The following is a 16,733-nucleotide window of genomic DNA, read 5'->3' as shown; positions in this document are numbered from 1 at the left end:
TCTGGATGTGTGTTCAGGGAGCGCTGGGGTTCCTTTCACTCACTGGGGCTTTGAGAAGATCTGAGGCAATACAGAAGATAGACCAGGGAGATGTCAGATCTCCCCATCCTCCCAAGGGTGGAGGGTCGATGAATATGAGGACCCTGAAGGGAGAGAGATGTCCCCCACTTTCTTCCAGGATTTGTGCCCTGTAATCAGCCACACACTAGGGACCCAGGAGAGCTGCAGAAGGAGGCCTAGGTGTGGCATGTTGCAGGAACTTCTGTGAACTTCCTGTTCTGTCCTCTGGTTGCCCACACTTGGTTGCTCAGAATCCACTAGTGAGGGACATGGGTGTCAAGTTAGTCAGGGGTCACCTGGACTGTCTTAGCAAGGCCTAGGCACAAGGTCAGCTGCTTCCAAGAATTCTCAGAGATGTCCTTTCACCCCAGTTGAGAGATGACTCACAGCTGGGGGGTGCAGCAGACCCGGAGCCAGGCCGCTGGGGTGCTATGATCATCTGTCTGTCACTTTTACTTCCTGAACCTGCCTCCTGACTTAGCTAAAGTCATAAGGCCATGAGTAATGCCAGGTATTCCAGGAGAGAGAACTGGGGGCTGCAGCCATCATGGAGGCTCAGCAGGGTCCTTCCTGCCGTGGAGGCCAGACAGAAGCTGTTCTCAGCAGGGTTCCTGCTTCCCTTCAGGGGCTCTTATGATGTCCTATGTGTTTCAGTGCAGGGACTTCACGGCCCACACAGGGTATGAGGTACTACTGCAGAGACTGCTGGATGGCAGGAAGATGTGCAAGGACGTGGAAGAGCTGCTCAGACAGAGGTAAACAGGGCAGGGCTGGTGGTCAAGGCAGACGGGGCAGATTATGCCCCCTCCAGCTCAGCTGCCATCAGGATGGGTCTGTTTTCAAAAGCCAAGAGCCAAAGCTGAGAAGGTAGCGTAGTGGGTCAATCACTTGTTAAGCAAACATGGGGACCTGAGTTTAAATTCCCTTTTATAGCAAGAGGGATAGTGTCAGGAGAATTCACAGAACCTCATGGGCTGGCTACCATGGTATATGGTAAGCAACAGAGACCCTGTTTCTGCAAAATATAGTATAGTCATGTATGAAATCTTAGAGGGGGTGAGGGGGAGCGGGAAAGTTGACCTTTAACCCCCACGGGCACATTGTGCACTCAAGCACACTCAGGTGCACCTATGTACCTGCACTCATGCTCACTCTCTCTCTGTCTCTCTCTGTTTCTCTGTCTCTGTCTCTCTCTGTCTCTCCCTCTCTCTCTCTCTCTCTCTCTCTCTCTCTTTCACATGCACGCACACACACTCACTCACACACACATACAAAGCCAGAGCCCCTTGTTGTCTCCTGTGACCCTTAGGCCTGGGCTTCCCCCAGGGGCATATACCATGCAACAGCCCTTAGGACAGGCCCGTCTTCAACTGACATTTATCCCCAGAAGGAGATGGAGCTCAACCTTCTCAGGAACGGTCCTGCCAGCAAAGTATGATGAGAAAACCTGGGTTCTGCACATATTCTGGGGCCACGACCAGCCGGTGGTGGTGAACGGGACCCAGTGCTTGCTCTGTCCTTACAGGGCCCAGGCGGAGGAGAGGTACGGGAAGGAGCTGGTGCAGATAGCACGCAAGGCTGGCGGCCAGACAGAGATGAAGTAAGAGTGCTGACGGCTTCTACCTTTCCTCTGAGGGAGCTTCTGGACTTTACTCAGGGCTTGGGGCTTTCTGATGTGGTAGACTGGGCAGGAACTGGACAGGAGTGTCTGGACCTGCATGGTGCCTGAGATCAGGGTCTTGTACTAGTTAGTGCTCTGGAAAGAGCAGGGTACGTGACACACCGGGCTCACCTTCACCCAACCAGGAGGGGCAGGTGACAGGTGCTATTCCTGTCCATTGCAGGGGGTCTGTGTGAGGTAAGCTCAGTGGGCTGTGAGTCACCTGTGGCTGACAGTGGAGTGGGAGATGCCACCAACAGCCAGCGCAGTGTGGGTATGAGCTGGGTATCCTGTGAATGGGGGACAGGCCACAATCTCCTGCCCATTGTAGAAGGATGGCTGTGGGCCTTGAAGCCCTGGGTCAGTCTTGCTTTTTTCTTATAGAAGGCTAGAGGGACAATGTCTGCCTGCCTTGTTTTGTGTATGACCTCAGGAGAGTCACTCCTTATAGGAGTCCCAAGCCCTTGTCTGTGATTGTAGTGACAAGCAAGATGTGCTCAGCGAGCAGTGGGGTCTCTGTAGACTCACCTGTCCCTCCACACAGCAGATAAACTCTATGCTGCTTGCTCAGACAGAGGTGTGGCTGGGCTTCCCAGTACAGAGGCCATGGGGGAAGCCGCACAGTGAGCTGGGGGTCAGGATCCTGGGGTAGTCTTCATGCAAAGGGGTATGCCGGAGACAAGCAAACCCTCAGAGACAAGATAAAGTGACCAGAGCAGCTCAAGGTTTGGGTAGGAGAGCAGGGCTGTCTGGGGTTCCCCGAGGAAGAGGGGCATTCCTGTCTTAACTGCTTGTAGACAAAGGCTCAAAGATATGACAACATTAGGCACACTTAGAGCGCTTGCACCTTACCCCTCCCCTCAGAGCTGTGCCCCCTGCAGGTCCTGCTGATCCCTGCACGTGGGTGTATCCAGGAAGTGATGTTGCTGTCCCATGTGGCACTCTTTCTTTAACTGTGGACCAAGCATTTGTCATCTGCCCATGACCTTAGTAAGCATTTATGGAGTATCTGCTATATGTCATGGCCTGGACTGTCGAGGGAATTTAAGACTTTAAACTACGGAGATGACCACCTCCTTTAGCACTTTGCAGCAGACTTTCCCCATAGGCACTTCCTCCAAGAGGACCTCCAGGTTTGCCTCACTGTCAAGAGCTTGGTTCAGAGGCCTCTTGACAGTGTTGTTAGTCTTAGGGGTCTGGACCAGTTTCATTTTCTCTGGCAGTTAAGAAATTAAAAGGCAGGGGCTGGAGAGATGGCTCAGAGGTTAAGAGCACTGACTGTTCTTCCAGACGTCCTGAGTTCAATTTCCCAGCAATCATATGGTGGCTCCTAACCATCTATAATGAGATCTGGAGCCCTCTTCTGGCCTGCAGGTGTACATGCAGGCAGAACACTAAATAATGAGTAAATCTTAAAAAAAAAGAAAGGAAGGGAGAGAGAGAGAGAAAGAAAGAAAGAAAGAAAGAAAGAAAGAAAGAAAGAAAGAAAGAAAGAAAGAAAGAAAGAAAGAATGGGCAGAAAGAATTCAGAACACAAGAAGCAGCAGCAGGTGAAACCTCAGACATGGCAGACAGAAACAGCTGCTCCAGGAAGGCTTTTGTTAAGTACACACAGCAAGGCAGACAGAGAAAACCCACGAGGAAGGGTTTTCAGGAAGGTACTCAGGACCAATAAATCCACTCTCTCACCAGGCTGGGGGCCTTAGGGACCTTTGTGGGGTTGGTTTAAACAAAGGGATGGCTGATAGGACCACAGCGTGTCCCGATCCACCCTTGTTTGTTGGATGGTCTGCCAGCAGGGGTAGGGAAGCACACTGGGAAGACAAACCCCACCAGACTACAGTCTCTGTTTAGGAGGAAGAGGCTGAAAGGCCGCCTCCTTGTCGCCCATCTGTGAGCCCTATCTGTGACCCCTCTCCTTGCCTGCCTGTTAGAGGTCTGTCAAACACCTGGTCCCTTGGCAGGGAATGAGAATGGGTCCGCTACGCTTGTTCTAGTCGCTTGGGGGTGGGATGCGTTGGTCCTCAGGAAAGGACCTGGCTGGTGGCCATCCTCCAACACCCAGTCCCCTGGGCTGAGGAGCTGTCCCCTCTGTCTATAAGACAGGGTAGCAGAGCTGAGTAAACAGCGAGACAAAGGCCTGGGGGTGAAGTGACTTCGTGACTAGCCCACACCTAGAGAGCACTACTGGCCATCACCTCCTGTGCAGCCCAAAAAACCAGCATTCCTGCCTCAGGTCCTGGCCTCACACTAGCTAGGGTCTCACAGGACCAGGTGCTCAGGCCACATAAATGACAGGAAGTTTTAGTCACATCTTAGAATGCTTTTGCTCGCACCTCACTCTTGTTACCCTAGTGAACCTGCCTGAGCCCTGTTGACTTTTGATGTATTGTAAGGACAGGCTAGGTATTTTAGGAGCTGTCGAGATACTGCACGCACTGTGACCAACCTTCCTGCCTAGTCCTCTGCATCTGCCTAAACCCTCACCTTGCTCAAAAAGTGTCATCTCCCCCTCTTCGTCTTGCTGCCCCAAGAGGGATGCTGTGGGTGTCTTGGAAGACAGACTGGACCTGGGCCAAGGTCCTGTGAATCCCTCTGTGGTTACATTATGAGCCACAATAGCCCATGGGCACCTTGATGCCTACCTCACCTTCACCCCTCCTAAACCTGAGTGCTGAGATGATCCCATCAGAGGAGATTTCTTATGTTTTATGATCTCTGCTCCACTGCGATCAGAGTGAAGACATCATTGTGGAGGGCTCCCAATCCAGCATCAGCTGCCTGTAGGCTCAAGGTCTGCTTCTAACTGGGACATATCAGCTTCCCAGCTGCCAGGTGGCCAAGAGCTGGGGATGCTAAGATGGGATGGGGGGTAGGGACTTAGCACATGCTATCCAAGCAAGGAACAGTTATACTGTGAAACTAGACTTCAGCTAGAGTTTCCAAGTCTCCAGAGAGCCAAGCCACGGGCCAGCAGGATGTGTGGCATGTGTGCACATTGGTGGTAGATGCCAAAAGTCAGAAGCATTCTAACCTGGGGTCACCATACCAGATAGCCCCTGCCTTCCTCTGCAAGGCTAGCCTTGACATTTTATCTTTTAGGATTTGTTAAAAATATGTTTGTATGTCTGCTGTGTGGTTGTGTACAGGGGCCCGTGAAGGCCAGGGCTGGCTAGGGCTGGGGTCACAGGGCTGTGAGCCATCTGATGTGGGTGCTAGTAACCAAACATGGCTCCTCTGTAAGAACTGAATGTGCCCTTAACCTCTGAGCCATCGATCGGTCCAGTCCTTGGCCTTGAAGTTTTGCCACTTACCACCTGGATAGCTGGGGGAGTGTTTTTGGCCTCCATGACCCTCAGTTTCCTTATCTGTAAATGGCAATAATCAATCTGTTGGCTTGTGGGATCGAGGCAGGAATCACTCGGGCTAGCCATTCTCATCCCGAGTGTGTCAGCACTAGAAGGCTAGGACTAAGTCAGCAGTTGGTCACTGGCAGAGGCCTGCACATCTGCATATCCCATGGCTCCCAAGCTGTTGCTACTGCTCCATGGTCTTGTCAGGCAAGAAGCCTGGCAGTAGCTAGGACCCTGTAATCCTCCTTAGGGCCTGGATCCCCAGGGGTCCTGTTAGGTTGCCACTCTTCCTTCACCTCAGTGTCCCCAACTGTTCAAGGAGAAGAGGAAGCCCCCATGGAACATATTTGTCCTACCCTGAAGCACAGGCAGGTGGGCTTCTCTGGAAGGACACCAAGGGAATTGGTTATGTGACAGGTGCCGTGTGACCATTTTACCACCAGGTGGCGGGAGAGCGCCCTGCAGGGAGGCAGTGAAAACTTGCAACAAGGGGCTTCTTGGCTGCTGACGCTGACTTTGGGGCAGGCTGTGCCACTATGCATTTGCTTTTGTGTCCTTAAGAGACTTAGTACTCCTAAGCCCAAGCTGGGAGCACAGAAGCACCGCTCCCTCACATGCACAGCCCGATGTCACTCATCTGCAGGAGGGGACTCTGGGAAAGGACTCAAGCTGGGGTAGCCCGGCAGAGACTCCTCCTACCTGAAGTTAAGGCTGCCACTTCTGGGAAGGGACCACTGGAAAACTCTTCCACGGGGCAGCTGGGGTTAGAGGAAGACCCAGGTAGGCTGCTAGTGCCTGGAGGGTGTCCTGGGGACTGGCAGAGTTTGCATATGTGTGAGCGTGACAGGCATGTGAAGCTCCTGCCTTGCGCCAGACCTGGATGGTGCCTTACAGTGGACTATCATTCTCAAAGCCATTTGGTGCTGCTAACTGCTCTCTATAAAAGGGAAGTCAAGGCAGAGGGCCAGGTGGCTTGCCCAGGGTCACACAGTGATTGAGTGGCAGAGACCGGAGTAAGAGGCCATCACTGATTTCCTAGGTTGGTTCCCATGCCATCTGCCCCCTCCTCTGAATGGAGCTCATGCCTCTCAAGGGCCCTGCTCCTGAGAGCACAGACTCCCGCTCACAGTTTCTGTATCTGCCCCAGGACTCCTATACACACCGATACACAGCAGTGTGTGCTGGGTGTGCTGGCACCTCTGCTTGGCCCTCAGCACTACCACGCTCTGGGGCTGCCAGAGAGAATCCAGGGCAGCCAGTCTGCTGCTTCCCCATACACAGTGAGGGCTTTCTAGTCCAGCACCCATCATTTGTTATTCGGGGCATGCTTACACTCAGGAAGCAATTTCAAAATAAGGTTCAAGTAAACTGAGCCCAGCGGAGATTTCTGTGGGAAGGGGGTAGGAGCAGTTGAGACAGAGTTATCCTGTGTCAGTCAGGATGCCCTTGACCTTGTGACCTGTCTGCCTCTGCTGCTCAGGCTGTGTCACTTGCCTAGGGGCTTCCACGTTACCTGGCAGCCTCTCCTGCTTGAGCACTGTTCCAGCTCCCATGCTTTGTGGAGCCCCTTCCTTCCCCTCCCCTTGGTACCCCTCCTGAAGCAGGTGCCATAGCTGTTCCTGCCTGTGTCCCTGCCCACCTCCCACCTTTCCTTATGCTTCCCAGAATACCTGCTGGAAAGGGCTGGAAAGGCCTTCCCCCACATTGGACTTGTTCCGGCAGTCTTGAGAAACCAAGTGCCTACGTGTGGAGGTCTCAGAGAGGCAGGGAGCTTCCTGTGGACACGCCCCTCTTCTCTAGGCTGCAACCTGACCTGGGGAGTGAGGGAGTGAAGGAAGGCAGAACTGCCATAGTATCGAGGTGGCTTTCCCACCACAGCAAGGTTCCATTGTCTTATAACTTACAAAGGAAACTGTTTTCTAGAATGGCAGTTTAGGGTTCAGATGAATGATGACCATGGCCAATGGCATCCATAGTAGTGAGTATGGCTTAGGGCCCTCCCTCCAAAATAAAAGTACCATGGGCCAGGCAGAATGTCAGGCTCCTGCAGCATGCCTGCTTGCTGACCTAGACTTCTGTTTTGCAGTTCCCTGAGGACCTCCTTTGACTCCCTGAAACAGCGTAAGTTCTGAGCATCCCCATATGGGCAACGGGGCCACTAGGGTCTCCTGGAAGACTCTCAGCCCTTGTCTGTGCTTGGGCTCTAAGCCAGGCTGAAAGGCTGATGGAGAATGTGAGGGGTGGGAGGTAGAGTGAGGGAGACAAGACTGGTCCAGGCAGAGGCCACGCTGTCACCCTAGAAACAGAGAATGTGGGCAGTGCGCACATCCAGCTGGCCCTGGCCCTGCGGGAAGAGCTGCGGAGCCTGGAGGAGTTCCGAGAGAGACAGAAAGAGCAGAGGAAAAAGGTGAGGGGGCAGGGAGGGCGGAGGAGGGAAGGGGGGAGACCCTGGAGGCCACCCACTGTTCTGGGTGCCAGCTGAGAAACATGGCTTGATGAAAGGGAGAGAGGCTGTATGTTTGTTCTAGCTTGCTTTCTTCCTGTTGCTGTGATAAACCACTGACTTGGGAAAAAAGGTTTATCTGGTGTACGCTTCTCAGGTCACAGTCCATCACTGAGCCTAGTTAAGGCGGGACCTAGAAGAATGAACTGGAGCAGAGACAAGGCTTTGCTTCCAGCTCATGTTCAGCCACTTTTTTTTCTTACATAGCCCAGGCCCATCTGCTATGAAAAATGCCCACAGGCCAATCAATGTAGGCAAACCGTCAGCCGAGGGTCTCTCTTCCCAGGTGTGTCTAGTTGGCAATGGAAGCCTCCCATGATAATGTGGTATGTAATAGCTCCAGAGTGCTCCACAGAGGTCTACCACAGCTGCAGTGCCAGGAAGAGAAGGGATGTGGGGCTTTTGGACTATCCTCCTTCACAGACTATAGAAGGTCAGGGACAGAATAAATGTCCAGAGGAGCCAAGCTGTGTTGAGTGACCTCTGGAAGCTGGCTCTGAACTCAAAGATTAGGGCTGTTGGTTCTGCAGACAGACAGACTTGGAGGCCAGGACTCTGCACGGCTGTTCAACAAAGAGCGGTGAGACATTTTTGAGGGGGAGCGCAGACTTCAGACTCAGCTAAGCATCTGAAGGCTCAACAATATGCAGAGTATGGCTGGCCACATGTGGAGAGGCTACATAGCAATGAAGTGGGCTCCTCATCTCAGGCAGTGTGTAAACACAGGCTGGGGGTGCTCTGCAGGGAGGCTAGCAAAGCTGGAGGTAGGGAACTCCTTTCCCAGACCTGAAACTGATGGGCTGAGCACTTAGCCCCACCTGGAGAGCAAGAGGCTACTTCACAGCTGGGGTCAAGCAGCACCTGGGGATCCAGGAAAGGCCCTTCCCTCCCTGTGCCTTCACTTCTCTCTTGTATGAGATACTCTTATTTACATCCCTTGCTTTGGGAACTTGGCCCTTCACAAACAGCGCCATAAGGCAGAAACTTAACTTGATGACTAGCTGTGTACCGTGGCTACCTATCTGGATAGCCTCAGGCTTACAGGAATCTAAGATGCCTTCCTTAACAGATGAGCCCCCAAAGCTATCCCCCAAAATTACCTGGACTTGAGGTGTTGGAACAGGTGAGCCCTCTGATCAGAGGCTTGCTACAGACTGTGTAGAAATCATGTAGGTGTCAGGGGACATGGGCTAGACTCTAAGCTTGGTGGTCATAACAGCTCCTCCCCCAGAGCAGCCAAGCTCTGCCAGCAGAGCTGTGATGAGCCTGCATCTGTCTACTGTCCACGAGGACAGGGACAAGTGGTGTCCTCGGCTACCCCGATGCACCTGCAGGTCTGTGACGGTGCTGTTGCCTCTGTAATGAGGTGGCTTGCCAGAGCCTCCCCAGTACCCCAGGGTACAAACTGGTTCCAATCCTAAAGCCACAGGCATTTCCTCGATTCCAACAGCCTCTGCCCTGGCCGTTCCACTCCATCCATCCAACAAAAAGCCAGCGGGTAAAGGTCGTGCCATACCCATGGTTTAGCTATGAGTGTGCATGCATACGTGATATGCCTATGGTCATGAAAGGGGGAACACTGGAGTGTGTGGTGTATGCATGAGTGGCCTATGGGTGTGCGGTATGAGCAGCTGGGTGATGGGGGCTGGGTATGGACTAGGTGTGCATGCATATGCCAGTGTACACTCAGTGTGGCTTGTGAATGAAAGACTCATGCAATGTACATGTGTGGAGGTGGGGATTCTCTGGCTGGAGAGCAAGTCAAGCTGAGGTCCACAGTGAGGAAACACTAGACATACCCATTGCCCAAGCTTCTCTTTGTTGTACTGTTCTAAATGTAGGTATTGCAGTTTTGTTTGTTTGTGTAAGGTCTCACTATGTAGCCTTGGCTGGCATGGAGCTTGCTATGTGTACCAGGCTGGCCTCACACTCATAGAGATCCTCCTGCCTCAGCCTCCCAAATGCTGGGATTAAATACCTGGCTGGTATTGTTTTACGGAGGTGACTCTAGGAGAGGGTGGACACAGACACACGCATACATGAATGAGCTCGGAGGGTGTCATGTCCCAGGGACAAGGACAGCCCATCCTCTTGGCCTAGGGGAGCGTCATGAGCCCAGAGCCCCCAGCTCAGAGCCTCATGTCTTCTGCAGTATGAGGCCGTCATGGACCGTGTCCAGAAGAGCAAACTGTCGCTCTACAAGAAGACCATGGAGGTAAATGGGAGGACCTTGGAGGCCCCTCTGAGAGTCCTGGGTTGGACTTCTGGGACAGGCTTGCCTCAGACCTTGGTCCATTATGTGTATCAGCCTGTTGGGGGTTGTGTTGGAGGCCCAGGACCTGTTTATCATCATAAGCCCTTCAGTGCCTTGTCTGAAAAACAGAGGGACAGCCCTACACACAGCAGTCCATGAGATCCACAGTCAGCTGAGGAGTCTAGAGTAACAGGGATAAGGGACACATGAGGACAGAGGAGTATGGAAGACAGGGCCCAAAGTCTCCATGGGACTGTGCCTCAGCCTCTGCATCTCTGTCCTTGGGAGTGATGCCTCTTCTATCCAAGTCCCCACCCCTGGGAGGGAGTCTAGGCTTAGGGAGCCTCCCCCCAGGGCATGCAGCCCAGCAGACACACCTCTCCACACCTTCAGTCCAAGAAGGCATATGACCAGAAGTGCAGGGACGCTGATGATGCTGAGCAGGCCTTCGAGCGTGTGAGTGCCAATGGCCACCAGAAGCAAGTAGAAAAGGTGTGTATGGCATGGGGGTGGGAGTGGGGGGTGGGGATGTCGGTAGGCAGGGAAGGGCTGCCATCCCTGGGCTGGATTTACATCTGGGACTATGCTGGCTGCTCAGCATTTTGCAGTTCTCAATGTCCGCTCTATGCAATGGGCATCCTCAAGTGGCATTCTTCAGCACAGGTCCTCTGTAGGACAGGCAATCTCTGGACAGGACAAGAGTGACTGAGCCACCAAGGCCCTTAAACATAGCACCTGTTGCACAGACCAGAGGGCTGACTGAGCCCAAGAGGGCAGAGGGTTGTGGGTGAGTTGAACCCAGGTTGACCAGAGTCCAGGTTTTGAGCAGCGCTGCAGCAGAGGCCACATGGCATCTGCATTTTCCGTGTTTCCTGGTGGCCGGCGGGCTTCTGCTTTCACTTCCCCTTTGTGGAGTCAATCTGCGCCCCTCAGCAGCAAGGCTGCTGGTGAATGATAGAATTCACCCATCCATACTTTGATCCTGGATGGTGGCCAGAGGCGGTGCCAGTCACTTCTGAGTAGCTCTGAGGCTAGGATTCCTGGGCTTGGACTCAACGCCACTCTCCTGTCTCCTCAGAGCCAGAACAAAGCCAAGCAGTGCAAGGAGTCAGCCACAGAGGCAGGTATGTGGTCCTGGCCACCTCCCCAGACTGTCTGGCAGCATAGCCAGTCCTCTTCCTCCATCTGGTGCTCTCCCATTTGCCAGCATTGGCCCCTGTGTGCTTCTCCAGAGTACAGAGACCATTCCTCCTTAGCCACTGCACACAGCCATAACATAAAGAAACAGGTACACAACGCAGGTAGATAAGCTGCTAAGTGGTACTGACAGCATTTGAATCCAAGCCACTGGATTTCAGAGCCTCAGATCTACAGGGCCACATCCCTTCATCTCGCTTGAAATGACAAATGCTTACACCCAGCCTTCCTGGCTCCAGTCCTTTACCGGATGCCAGCATCTGCTCACCATCCTCCCATCTCAGGGATGGCATCCTTCTTCCTTCTGTTCCACCTCTCCAACATCTGCTCCTCCCTCAGCGGGTGCCAGATGACCAAGTCATAACTTCAGCTTGCTAGCTTGTAGCACAACAGCTTACAGAGGTGTCCTCCTTGAGCCTGTTTACCCCTTGTGAAGTGAGGGGATCAGGAGATGGAGTAGGACCTCTCTGCATGTAGAGTTCTGCTCGAGCCCCTGGAGCTCAGAGCCTAGTGGAGAAGTGGAAAGGGCGGCATGGTGGCTGTGTGTGGTAACCAACAGCTAGCCAGGACCCGGGGGTGGGGGTGGGGGCTCCTAGGACTTGAGAGAGGTTGTGCTGGGTCGGTCTCTGCAGGAGTAAAGGACAGAGGATCTCCTGTTGAGGGAACTGTCAGAGGAGATCCAGGCTACCAGGCCTGCCAAAGGCTCCCCTGTGTTTGTAGAGCGGGTGTACAGGCAAAATATCGAACAACTGGAGAAAGCAAGGACTGAATGGGAACAGGAACACCGGACCACCTGTGAGGCAAGTGGCCCAGGCAAGCAGCCTGCTCCTCCTCCACAGGCTCCTACCTGTGGGAAGCTGGGGCGGGGTGTGTGCGTGTGTGTTGGCACTCCATTCTACTTGACACTTGCTTGGCTGGTGCCTAGGGTCTCTCCCATACTATCTAGCCTCACGCCCTGGATCCCTTTGTTCCACCCTGGAACCTACTGATGGGCAAAATCAGGGCAGAGTCCTGTGCCTTTCACTAGCCTCCCCCAGCCTCCATTCTAGACAGGAACTTGATGGAGATGCAAACAGGCATTCACAGTCCAGCCGCCCTCCAGAGGCAGCTATGGGAACCTTTGGGGCTGCCTCTGCTTTAGACTTGGCTGCAGCAGAGTGTTCTGCGCTGGTCACCTGGCTGAGTGGTGGGGGGCCGCCTGGCCCCTCAATACTCTCCCCTTTCTCCTCACTAGGCCTTCCAGTTGCAGGAGTTTGACCGGCTAACCATCCTCCGCAATGCCTTGTGGGTGCACTGTAACCAGCTCTCCATGCAATGCGTCAAGGATGATGAGGTGTGCTGAGCGGAAGGCAGCCAGCACATCCCCAGACCTCTGCACTTCACACAGAGGAGCCTGACATAGCCTCTGGCCCAGCCTCCAAGCATGGGGAACACCATGCTTCCGTGGTGCCCTGCCTCTGCCTTTTCCTCCTACCTCCTGCTTCAGAGCTGTTCTCCCCAGCACAGCAGAGACTTGCTGGGGTTGGAGAGGATCTGCTCCAGGCTCATGCTGGTGGGAGCCTGGTCTGGATTCTCTTACAGCTCACTTGCTTGCTCGCTCTCTCGCTCTCTCTCTCTCTCTCTCTCTCTCTCTCTCTCTCCCTCTCCTTCTCCCCCCCCTTTCTCCCTCCCTCCCTCTCCCCCTCCCCCTCCCTCTCTCTCTGAGCTGGCCTGGGCAATCCTACCCCAGGTTAGGGGGGCTACCACCTACCCCAGGAACCCTGGCTTCTGAGTGCTTTCAGGATGCCTCTGACCCCTCCTGATCCATGAGCTAGCTGATCCTGGTGGCTTCCTCGTGTCAGCAGAAAGTGTGGGCTCTAGATACCCTTACACCCAAAGCCCAGCTTCACTGAGTGACCTGACCTTAGTATGACACTTTCCTGAGTTTCCTCAAGGATGGGAGTGAGCTGGGGCCTCTCCTCAGGACCCCGAGCTCAGGTGTTCCGGAATTGGTACCCCTGAACCAGGCATCAGCCGGGTCTCAGTCCCTCTGGCTCAGAGTCAGCGACAGGACTATAGCAAGGCTGGGGATCAGGCGGACATTGGGGTAAAGCTGGAACACAGCCTTTGCTCATTCCTACCCCCAGCTCTATGAGGAAGTACGGCTGACACTTGAGGGCTGTGATGTGGAAGGTGACATCAATGGCTTCATCCAGTCCAAGAGCACTGGCAGAGAGCCCCCAGGTAAGGCCCTGACGGAGGGTACCTTAGCGTCCGCAGCCAGGTCTGGCTGCCTCTACACCAGGCCCAGACTGGGGTGGTTCACACTTCCCTATTGGATGGAGGTAGATCAGACTCAGGCTGGGGGACAGTGTAGTTCTATTCTTCCTGGAGAATCCATTCAGTTCCCAGGCACCTCACAACCACTTGTAACTCCAGAGGACCTAACACCTCTGACTTCCACAGGAACACACACACACATCTACACATAGTTAAAATTAATAAAAATCTTTTTTTTAAAAAAAAGCCAGGCACAGCATTACACACCTTTAATCCCTGCACCAGGTGGCAGAGGCAGACAGTCCTCTGAATGAGGTCCTCGCTGCTCTGGGCCTCATGTGGTTGCTCTCTACAGCTCCGGTGCCTTATCAGAACTACTATGACCGGGAGGTCACTCCACTGACTGGCAGCCCTAGCGTCCAGCCCTCCTGCGGTGTGATAAAGAGGTGAGCACGGATGAACTGCACATGGCCAGAACACAGCTGCGGGCCAGCCTGACCTCTACATCTCGTGGCTGAACAGCTCCCGTGGGTCTGGTGCCCCGTTCAGGTGCTGGCCATCCCATTGCGATATTCCAGGATCAAACTACCATCAGGGAGCCCCGGGTCCAAGTACCAATTACTCACACTCCAGTTATTCACCCATGACTATGTGGAGAGTCCTGGGCAAGCGCCCACTCTGGCTTCCTTGTCTGTTTGGCCCTGCTGTGAGGCAGGGTCGTGTCTTAACTGTGAGGTGGCTTAGAGACTGCCCAAAGCCCAGCCATTTGGATTCACCAGGCTTTCACAGGGCCATCTCCCTGGTCTGGCTGTAGTCAGGTGCCAAGGCCCTAGTTCTGTGCCCTGTGGGTGACCTGATCTAGTCACTGCAGGGCCAGGGAAAGGAAGACTTGCTTGGCCCAAACTGACTGGGCCTGGCAAGATATGTGGGAGCTGAACTTTAAAGGTAGCTTCTGCCCCTGCCCCCAGAGTCTCGGGGAGAGAGGGTCTAGTGGGGATGGGGCCCTGCTGGCTGCAGGTGCCGAGATGACCAGGAGAATGACCAGGGGAGGAGGACGCTGAGAATGAAGGGACTATCAGGAATGGCCTGTGGAGGCCTATAATGGTAGCAGGTTGGCAGAGGCCCTGAAGCACTGAGAATCCCCAGCTTGCTTCCAGTGAGGTAAGGCAAGGCCTACCCCTTTCTCCTCCCTTCCTCCAGGTTCTCTGGGCTGCTACATGGAAGTCCTAAGACCACACCTTCTCAAGCTCCTGCAGGTAAATGAAGAGGAAGGGATAATGGGACAGGAGACAAGTCTTCCACCAGTGGGGAGGAGAGGACCCCTACAAAGCATAGATGGAGCACTAATGTCCCAGTGGGAAAAGGTATTCTGTCCACGAATGTGGATGATGTAGGATTAAGCCCCACCCCAGCACTCTCCAGGGACCACTGTCCTCAGAAGGGGGCAGGATTTGGGCCTCATCCTGCTTTCAGCTTCCACAGAGACTCTGGCTCCCACCTATGAGCGGAACGAGTTGGTCTACGCATCCATCGAAGTGCAGGCAACCCAGGGGAACCCTAACTCATCAGCCCAGGACTACCGGGCACTCTATGACTACACTGCACAGGTGAGGGCTCCCTACTGCGCTTAGGAGCACTCCTGGGGTGTGAGCACTTACACAGATAGCACCAGAGATTGGAATAGTTCAGTGAACAGCTGCTGGACCAGGATCTGCTGTGGATGGATAATGGGTTGAGGGTCAGGCCTTGTTCTCTAGCTGTGGACCCAGAGAAGTACAATGACATCCTTGGAGAAACACAGTGATCAGGGCGGGCACAGAGCATCTGTGCTAGAGATTGACTGAAGTCCAACTCAAGCCCTGGGCTGAAGTGGGAGTGCATGGGGGTAAGACTTGGAAGGCAGGCTCTGAACTTAGGCCAATACACCCACACCTATAGGCTGGCTAGGTGGGGCTGAACTGAGGTCACATTCAGGGGTACAGGCATGGACAGTGATGGGGTACTCAGGTAACAGTAGATGGCTGTGTGATTTGTCTAGAGCTTACCCATGGGGTGTGACAAGCACCTCTAAGAAGCTGCAGTGGTTGGAGCAGCGACAGAAGCCCAGGATAGGAGGTCTTCATGACAACCTGAGCATGTTAGGAGGCCAAGTCCCTTGGGGGAACCCCACAGCCTGAGGAACCACCCTGGAGGCCTGAGCATGACTCAGCAGACTGCTCGCCCTGGGAGACAAACATGCACGTACTGCCAAAGTGGGGGCTGCAGAGCAGAGCATGCTGGTACAAGTGGCTCTTCCCATCTCACACACTTGCCATTTCTTGCCCAGAATTCTGACGAGCTGGACATTTCCGCGGGAGACATTCTGGCAGTCATCCTGGAAGGGGAGGATGGCTGGTGGACTGTGGAACGAAACGGACAACGTGGCTTTGTCCCTGGGTCATACTTGGAGAAGCTCTGAGGAAAGGCTACCAGTCCCTGCATACCTCTGCCCTGACCATGAGGGTCAGGACTGTTCCCATCACTGCCCAGGCCTCAAGCTGCCAGAACCAAGCCTGGCTGGCGGCTCTGGATGGGCTGGGTGCTGGCTATTCTTAATAAATTTCTCCCAGGAGTAAAGGGGCACATTCTTCCTTTCCTGGGGTCCTTTTCTCTTACCCAGTGTCCAGGGCCTCGATTCAGAAAGCCAGAGTATACGGAGTCTGGGAGAACGGAGCTCTGCCACTCACGACAGGCCTTCAGGGGCATTCAGGCCCAGTTTCAGCCAGGGACAGAGGAGAGGCCTTGACCGAGGTGCCTGAAGCTCCCAGGCTGCCAGCGCTGCATTCATACTTGGGACTGCCAGGAAGACGTAAGTGAGAGTGGCTCAGGAGGGCCAGAGTGAGATAAGGCATCCTGTGGCAAGGAAGCAGGGCACAGAAGGGTACAGAGAGGCAGCAGCAGCCACGATAAGGCAAATATGTGAACATAGGAGGACATGGGGATAAGAACACTGTTGGGGATGAGAAATAGCTCTGGTGGCTCTGGAGGCGGCACTCTAGGGTACCGGCTCACAGCACACAGCCCTCCATGTTCCTCCGTGACATGATCCGGTCATGTGTGTACTGATTCTGCATCACAGGAACCAGCAGTGGGCCTGTGGCTTACCTGCCTGCCCACCTGGAAGCTGGCACAAAGGCCTATCCATGTACCTAGACAAATGTGAGCTGCCAGAGGTGAAACTGAGCAAGGTATGGTCTAGAGAGAGTAGAGGAGGGGGTTGCTGAAAGGGCTCCTCCATGTTCATCACCGGTGCGCCTTCACTCTGATCCTCCTCACTGGAGCAGAAAGGCGGGCTTGGTTAAGCAGCCATGCATGTCCACAAGGCTGGGCCTTCTTGGGGCTGCGCTCTCTCATCCATCACACGAGGGAACTTTACAGGCTGGGTCCAGGCACGTGCAAAGGTCCAGG

The 16,733-nt window shown here is 54.2% G+C and overlaps 1 protein-coding gene across 3 annotated transcripts in view; it reads left to right on the top strand.

Annotated features, from left to right (window-relative positions):
* Positions 1 to 15,906, top strand: part of Pstpip1 (proline-serine-threonine phosphatase interacting protein 1) — a 40,608-nt gene extending 24,702 nt beyond the window's left edge. Inside the window, exons 2-15 of one of the 3 annotated variants that reach the window (XM_031343320.1) lie at positions 715 to 815; positions 1,586 to 1,660; positions 7,160 to 7,194; positions 7,374 to 7,480; positions 9,729 to 9,791; positions 10,224 to 10,322; positions 10,909 to 10,954; positions 11,748 to 11,827; positions 12,262 to 12,360; positions 13,154 to 13,250; positions 13,642 to 13,732; positions 14,487 to 14,542; positions 14,760 to 14,893; positions 15,613 to 15,906. In XM_031343320.1, the coding sequence (XP_031199180.1) occupies positions 715 to 815; positions 1,586 to 1,660; positions 7,160 to 7,194; positions 7,374 to 7,480; positions 9,729 to 9,791; positions 10,224 to 10,322; positions 10,909 to 10,954; positions 11,748 to 11,827; positions 12,262 to 12,360; positions 13,154 to 13,250; positions 13,642 to 13,732; positions 14,487 to 14,542; positions 14,760 to 14,893; positions 15,613 to 15,744 (1,215 nt within the window). In that variant the 3' untranslated portion in view covers positions 15,745 to 15,906. Of the gene's footprint in view, positions 1 to 714; positions 816 to 1,585; positions 1,661 to 7,159; positions 7,195 to 7,373; positions 7,481 to 9,728; positions 9,792 to 10,223; positions 10,323 to 10,908; positions 10,955 to 11,747; positions 11,828 to 12,261; positions 12,361 to 13,153; positions 13,251 to 13,641; positions 13,733 to 14,486; positions 14,543 to 14,759; positions 14,894 to 15,324; positions 15,548 to 15,612 lie in introns of those variants that run through there. The other 2 variants (XM_031343321.1, XM_031343322.1) reach the window with 2 other exon arrangements.
* The last annotated feature ends 827 nt before the right edge of the window (positions 15,907 to 16,733 follow it).

The sequence above is a fragment of the Mastomys coucha genome, unplaced genomic scaffold, assembly GCF_008632895.1.
Source record: "Mastomys coucha isolate ucsf_1 unplaced genomic scaffold, UCSF_Mcou_1 pScaffold23, whole genome shotgun sequence".
In the NCBI taxonomy this organism is placed as follows: Eukaryota; Metazoa; Chordata; class Mammalia; order Rodentia; family Muridae; genus Mastomys; species Mastomys coucha.
The sequence above is the reverse complement of the archived record's forward strand: the minus strand, read 5'-3'. Positions and strand labels throughout refer to the sequence as shown.